The 7,356-nt window shown below is 50.7% G+C and overlaps 1 protein-coding gene across 1 annotated transcript in view; it reads left to right on the forward strand.

The window, feature by feature from the left end:
- The window catches only part of SPTLC1 (serine palmitoyltransferase long chain base subunit 1), a 52,337-nt gene that overhangs the window by 18,929 nt on the left and 26,052 nt on the right, over positions 1-7,356 (forward strand). The window contains exon 6 of the mRNA XM_040449512.1: positions 5,202-5,334. Coding sequence (XP_040305446.1) covers positions 5,202-5,334 — 133 coding nt within the window. The remainder of the gene's footprint in view (positions 1-5,201; positions 5,335-7,356) is intronic.

A 7,356-nucleotide genomic window follows, 5' to 3' on the forward strand; every position in this document is an offset into this window, starting at 1 on the left:
AATTTCATCCTTTTTTTCCCCCTGGAAATAACACATTCAGACATCTGTTTTTAAAGATGAAAATACTTCTTTGTTGAGCTCTTAACTTTTCAAAAATAAATATAAATCACTTGTAAATCTCCTTTATATTATAAATTATAATTTTCTTTTAATGTTGTAATATTTTTTTAATTATTATTTCATAGTAACATATTAGATGATTAATACAGAAAAAAAATCAACAGCAGAAAAAATCAAACATACAAATCAAATATCATCTAGTTTTTTAGGCTGGATGTTGTCCTGCCTCTGGCAAGTGCTACTCAGTAAGGTCTTATCATCCTAAGGACCAGTGATGAGAAGTCTCCCCACCCCCCTTTAGTGTTTGAATGTGTTTGAGAACAGAGCCAGTGGATTTGTCAGGTTGTAGAGTGTACATCCCTTCCTCTAGGGCTGATGAGGTCCCCTGCACTCGGATGCTTTCTCTTATCCAACTTCTCTGTTTGTTTTCTTTGAATAGGCTCAGATCTCATTGGCCTGAGGTTTATCGCTGGTTTCCCAGAATCTGCTTTGCATATACAACGCCTGCTTGGCTCTTTGCTCTTCAACTAAATCAAAACACAATTAGTGGCAGGGTTTCATGGCGAGGGATAATTGTGTTCTAGAGCCAATCGTAAACAAGTAAATCGTTCGTTTATTTTTCAAAATATTTTCTTGCTTTGTTTCAAAGCCGTCAGCTGAACCCTGACTGCATGTTTTATCAGGAAGAAGACTTGGTCATAAAATTCCTACATCTGCCACTTCTTTTTACCAGCCGGTCTGGGATTGATTGTTTTTGCAGTGTAGGAGGGGAACAATCCTTGTTTGCACAGCTTAGAACATTTTGGTAAGAATCACAGAAGATACTGCATGTGAAAACATTGTGGAAAACGTTCAGCACTGTATTTATGTTGTAATGAGTGCATAACTGATATTATTTGTACTTTTAAGAAAAGTCCAAGTCTCAAGGGATTTAAAAAAAAAAAAAACAGTGTGAAGCACTAAAGTATAGAAGCCTTAAGAAAAAATGTAGTTGTTTTTAAACTGTTCTAAAGTTGACTGTTTTATAGTCTTTCCTTTGGAAAACAACCCAGAAAGCCGTTATAGCTCTTACTAGAATAAAACAGGGGATCCTGTATAATTGGAAAACAGAAAAGTGCCTGTAACGTGATAGTTCTTAAACATCCGGGGTTTGGACAACTCAAGTAGAAGATAGTGTAACTGCTTTTTTCTTCTTAAAAGGAAACCTCTTTTTATTCTACAAATACTGGTTTAACTGTACAAGCGCTTAAACGGCATATCGGTTTTTCCATGCCAGGCCTTCTCCTGAGTGTTCATGGGCCGTGACTCGTGCTTCCGGTAACGATCCTTTGAGGCAGGTCCGGCTGTGACCTGTTTGACAGAGGAGGGCTGGAGAGGCACGGGGCAGTGTCAGGCCTGCCCTGGGTCCACACCCGGGGAGGCGGGAGGCCAGAGCTGGAGCCCCCTGGGAGGACTGCTGCAGCCAGGCCCCACCCTGGGTGCCAGGCATCCTGTCCCAGCCCTGTGTCCCGTCTCTAGGTTTCTGGTTCCGGGGCAGGTGCTAGAAAGGGCAGCGGGCGCGGGGAGGGCCCACGGGCTCTCTGGGTACCCGCCTCCACGGTCGTCCCCACCGCGCTGGTTCCTAGCGGCAAAGCAGAGGATGTGCGCTTCCTCGCGCTCCGTGCAAACCGGTGGCACCAGCGGGTGGACTGGATCGTCCGCACGGAGGACAGACGTCGGGAGCGGGAGAGCACGGCCCTTTTCCTGTTTGCTGCCTCCCCTCCCTGTGTCTCACGGCGTAGCTGTCACACATCAAGGGCAGCTGTCCGTACCCACCTGTCACAAAACCTGCTTTGCAAGGCTGCCGGCGGCAAAAACCCAGTGTCTTCAGGTACCCGGAGAAAAAGCCCGGTCTTTTTCAAACTTTTGGGAAAGACGAGACTCCGTAAGTCATTGACTTCTTGTGGAGAGTTTTCTTAACCACGTTACGGCAGTGACATAAAAACGGTCATGAGTATGTATACACAGCGATGAGAATATTTCTACCATACAGTTTTCATCAGCTGGGTAACTAGCTCTTAGAGCCCTGAAAGTAAGCCAAGATTGTTTCACTTTCTCGTCGCTAATCGGTGAAAAAAAAATGAGCCATTTAAAGTGGAGTCTACAGAATGATTTACGGTCCTTTTTGTAGTTGGCAAAAACGTTTGTGTCCATAGCATGTTTTTTCCCTTTGAAATGGACCTGGTGGGTGAGAGCAGTTCACTGTGGCTCGGCTTATTCATCTGCTAAATGGGGACGACGTGGGGCAGACTTGGGATTCGGAGGAGGCCTCCTGCGGGGACGCGCCCTGTTCTGATCAGAAGTGGGGGTGGCGGGGACTTGCCTGCAGGGCAGGAGCCACAGCTCTAGGGATGAGGGAGGCTCCCGCGCTCTGCGTGGGGGGGCCCTGTTCGGGGGGGCCTGTTCTCTAGTGTTTGGCCGCCTGCCTCTCTCTTGTCCGATTGAGAGATCCCACTGGCAGCGTCTCGTCGCGGGCAGCGCCAGGGACAAGGTCGTGTCCTCGGACCCTGGCGTGGGCATCACAGACCTTGTGCTTGAAGAGCTCAGAACCCTGTCGATACCACTTCGATCAAATGGGAGGTGGTCTTCTTAATGTTACTGTAAGATTCCACGCTGACTGGCTGAACGTTCATGTCGTGGAATGTCTAGTCTGCTCTATCGAATGGCGGTAACCTTTTGGTAATGGAAATCAGGCGGCCCTTCGTGTGCTTTTTGTGACAGGCCCTGTGGGGGTACGTTTTACCTGCAAATAGGAAGAAGCGGGTTTCGTTTTTTTGTCATCACTGGAGCGGAGCGGGAGAGACCGTTCGTGTTCACAGTTCGGTAGCATCGTCTAAGAAGCACGTGCATCCGGGGGCTTCGATTTATTTTCTTCTCTGGGTACTGCCCCATTCTCGAGTTCCTCACTCTGCATCTCCGGCCATCAAATTGGGGTTTGGTGGGGGGGCACCTGTGTCCTGCCATCCCCTCACTCAGTAGCTGGCTCCCACCCCATCCCTCGTCCCCAGCCCAGCGTTCTCAGTCTTCAGTCTGAAATCACGGCGCGTGTGTGGTACTGGTGAGTATAGAGGGGGCTGAGGGCGCGAACCTTCTGCCCCGGGCGTGGAGCTCCCCTGTGCCAGCCGCACCCTGCCTCTCCTGGAGGTGTCGCTTTGTCAGGTGCCAGAAACCCTGTATTTCTCCCCGATCCCGTGCTCGTCAGACCACCTGTCTTTATGTGATAGTCACTGCATTTTTTTTTTTTAATGTTTATTTATTTTTGAGACAGAGAGAGACAGAGCATGAACAGGGGAGGGGCAGAGAGAGAGGGAGACACAGAAGCAGAAGCAGGCTCCAGGCTCCGAGCTGTCAGCACAGAGCCCGACGCGGGGCTCGAACTCACGGACCGCGAGATCATGACCTGAGCCGAAGTCAGATGCTTAACCGACTGAGCCACCCAGGCGCCCCAGTCACTGCATGTTTGATAAACGAATGAGAAGATTATTGGACACCCCCTGTCTTTTCAAAATATAACCCCTTGTGAAGTTGAAACTTCTTTCATTCTTAATTTTCTTTGACTAATTAAAAAGCATCACAATAAGGTTAGCGTGTCCCTAATCAACCAGTGAGTGGGTTTACATTTTGAGACACTTTATTCAGATGTGCCAAGAAATTGATTCCGTATTTCTTATAGCTACACTAACTTAGCTCACTTATTCCTGTCTGGAAGGTGGTGGAAGCCTTACCCTGACCATTGACTGTGTGTCTTATCCCTTACGGTGGGAGTATTCAGTCCGGTCAGGCTTGAACCAGCTAGGGTAAATCCTGTCTGGCGGATCTCAGTTGCTCAGGCTTCGTGTCTCCCCGCTTCTCACCTGTCTCTGTGGGGCACCCCTCCTACTCCCTGCTCTCTGGGAGACCCGTGGTCGGTGGAGGGCAGGCCCCTGGAGTGATGCTCCCTGCATGCAGCCTTGACATGGTCTGGGATAGCTCTGTCGGGCCATCCGCCCTCTGCAGCACCCTCGCCGGGACCCGTCTGGATCCTCCGCCACTGCCCGGACTTCCAGGTCCCCTGAGTCATGTGCCAGTGTTCCCCTTCGTGGCCTCTCGGTCTGCCTTTACTACCTCCGATTTCCCTCTCTCCCCTGAAGCTCCGGGGCTGGCGGGCCTGGCCGCATGCTTCCTGTAGCACTCCTGAGTGCTTGCACGGGGCACGCGGCGGGACTGATTCCTTCTCCAGACCTGGGTCCTGCTGTAGTTAAAAGAGCTAAAGGAAGTTTGAAAAGTCCTCTTCTCTCCCAGCTAATGCCTCATTTTGGGGCCCCAGGGCAAAGCTGGTCAGTGCACTGTTGCTTCTAGACCCTGCTGGGCCCTCCATGCCGGGGCCTTCAGCCTCGTGGCAGGGCCAGGGAAGGTGAGCGGCTGTAAGAAGCAGGGCAGGGAGGAGAGAGGTACCAGTGTAGCGAGCGCAGTGTGTTCCCGCCCTAACATTCTTCTTTAGCGGCTCCTATAAAACACCGCATTTCTCTTTGTGCCATACGTTTGAAGTCCCTGGTCTGCTTAAATAGAAATCCAAACAGAAAAGTCAGTGCCGCGGAGTGATAGCAGGTGCACAGGGAAGTCCCAATAAGCTAGTAGACGAGGGAGCACCGCCTTGATGGGAGTATGTGGGTTCTTTGACGTTTCCGTTTTGAAGCTGGCTAACGCTTGTCCTGATGTCCGGCGTGTACCTTCTGCTAACATGCAAAAAAGGCTTTCATAGATTCACGTGTCGCGCATTGGTGAAGCCTCGGTGCGGTTGGCTGAGAGAAGTCAGAGCAGGTGGTCATTGGGCCTCGAATCCCCGCGCTGGCTGACGCAGAAGCGAAACCCAGCGTTGGAGCTGCCCCCCAGCACGCTTCGGGGACAGAGGCGTAGCTGATCCCATTCAGATTTCAGAAATCGTTTCGGCCCAGAGTTATCTAAACGGATCTCCCCTCATTTATAACTCAGAAGCAGTTTCATTTTGCCCGTAAGGTGACGGTATCGTTAACGAGACTTAATAAACTGAACTTACTTTTTCTACTCTCTGCTTAAAGAAGAGGAATTAGAAGGTGTCTTAACCATTTAATGTCTTGCTGTAGATGTGCACTTGGACCTGGAAGACCGCCTGGCAAAGTTTATGCAGACGGAAGAAGCCATTATCTACTCGTACGGATTTGCCACCATCGCCAGCGCTATTCCTGCGTACTCCAAGAGAGGGGACATTGTGTTTGTGTGAGTAACTTTTACCCACGTTTCTGGGCAGACTTCCTTTGGGAATGACGGTGATCCTCCCGGAGGATGCCTTTGTTAGAGGTCATCTGCCTTAGATAATCCTGACTTTTTATTTGGTAAAGAAATATATAGTAACTTCAGCGAAGTGATTGTACGGAATTGACGAGACTCTCACTGTAAGGATGCCTAAAGTGTTTTTAATTATTGATTTTATTTATTGACGTCCACAAGGCCAAGCTTACCACGGGTGAGGCCAGCGATCTCTTCTCTCTGCGGTTCGGTGACAGGATGGTAGTGTTCTTGAAGGGTCCGTGATCACCACCCACCTGGTTGCTCAAACTACTACTGCATTCTAAATTACCTTGTCAGGCTCATTTTGTACACTTCTCCTCAGGCATTCATGCTGTAGCCTTGTCAGCCTCCTGTGCTAGTGTCCTTTCACCACAGGGCCTTTGCACACGCCATTCCTGTGCCTAGAACATTGCCGCTCCTCTCTGTTCCTGCTCACCCTGCATATGCCTCACCTCTGTGGGGAAGCCTTCCCTAGCCTCTCAGACCAGGCCGAGGCCTCCCGCTGCATGGGAGAAGATCCTGGAGCCAGAGGAGTCTGGTTTTTGTGTGACCCATGATCACGTGGGTACTCACACTGCCCCTCAGAGTCCCTGTGCTTCTCCAGCCCCCCCCCCCCCCCGCACACACATCACACATGTGGGCACCCGCACTGCACCCACCGCCCCGCTTCCCCCGTGGCCCTTCCGGCGGGGTGTACTAGTGCGTTGCCTCCCCTGGCGTTTGCCGTTCATCGTGCTCTGTGAGCACCAGCTCGGTAAGCGAACGAACAGAGGTCGGAGCTTAGAAGAGGGTCCGAGTGACAAGGCTTCGGGGCCCAGCCTCCTGTGGCACCCGCACCGCCCCGCGGCCTCTCCCTGGGGGGACTCACGCGGCGGCGCTGGCCCTGCCCGGGCTCCAGGACAAGTGTGCCTTTCCTCCCCACAGCCTGCGGCAGCCGGGGCACCGGCCTGTGGCCGCGTCAGGGTGAGGGTTTCCCGACCTGACTGTGGAAGCAGGGCATTTATGAACGTCGTATCCATAGTGAAAAAGTCAGACCCCTCACAACTTGAGAGCTGCCGATTTAAACCGTAGCCCTAGGTTTCTAGTAGAAGCCTAGTTGTGGCAAGTACGGTGTCATCCAGCCTCACTTGAAATCCTTTCGTGAATCCTAAGCCCCAAAAAAGCTGCAGCTGAACTTGTGGGATTCCTGTGTCAGATCCCAAATCCTGTACTTTTCACGGCCGCCAAACCCAGGCTGCGTTCACGTCCAGCTGCCCTGCCCGGTGGCTTAGAGCTTCAGTGTCTAGTCAGTGAGGCAACTTAATGATTCTCCCATACATAAGGTCAAGTGTCTGTGTCTTCAAGTATTTCATAATTTCAAGTATTCTGCCCGGAATTCATTCGGAAGCAGGAACACTAGAGGCAGTGTTCAGTAAATTATACGACAGATTGTTTTTGATAAATTCTTACGTGTAGATCATATGTCCAGGGCTGTATTTCTTCTTTTTAGTAAACGCTAATAAAGCTTCGCCGGTAGTAGGCTCAGCACGGTGGCTGTTCACGTACTTAAGTCTGTGCCCGTCACTCTGCTGAGTCTGTGTGCACATTACTTCGTGTATCCGTTTTTTATATATCCAAATGTTTTATTTTAGACCGAGAGAGAGTGTGTGCACATGAGCAGGAGAGAGGGGCGGAGGGGGGGAGGGAGGGAGAGGGAGAGAGACAGAGAGAGACAGAGAGAGAGAGAGAGAGAGAGAGAGAGAGAGAGAGAACCCCAAGCAGGCCGAGTGGGGCTCTATCCCTTGACCCTAGAGTCATGACCTGAGTTGAACTCTTAGAGTTGGACGCTCACTGACTGAGCCACCCAGGCTCCTCTTATGTACCCTGACGTAATTGTAGATTCACAGACACTTAACGACAAATAATACAGAGATTCTGTGTGGCCTTTACTCGGTCTCCCCCAGTGGTTAC

Source organism: Herpailurus yagouaroundi, unplaced genomic scaffold (assembly GCF_014898765.1).
Source record: "Herpailurus yagouaroundi ecotype Mexico unplaced genomic scaffold, PumYag 199, whole genome shotgun sequence".
In the NCBI taxonomy this organism is placed as follows: Eukaryota; Metazoa; Chordata; class Mammalia; order Carnivora; family Felidae; genus Herpailurus; species Herpailurus yagouaroundi.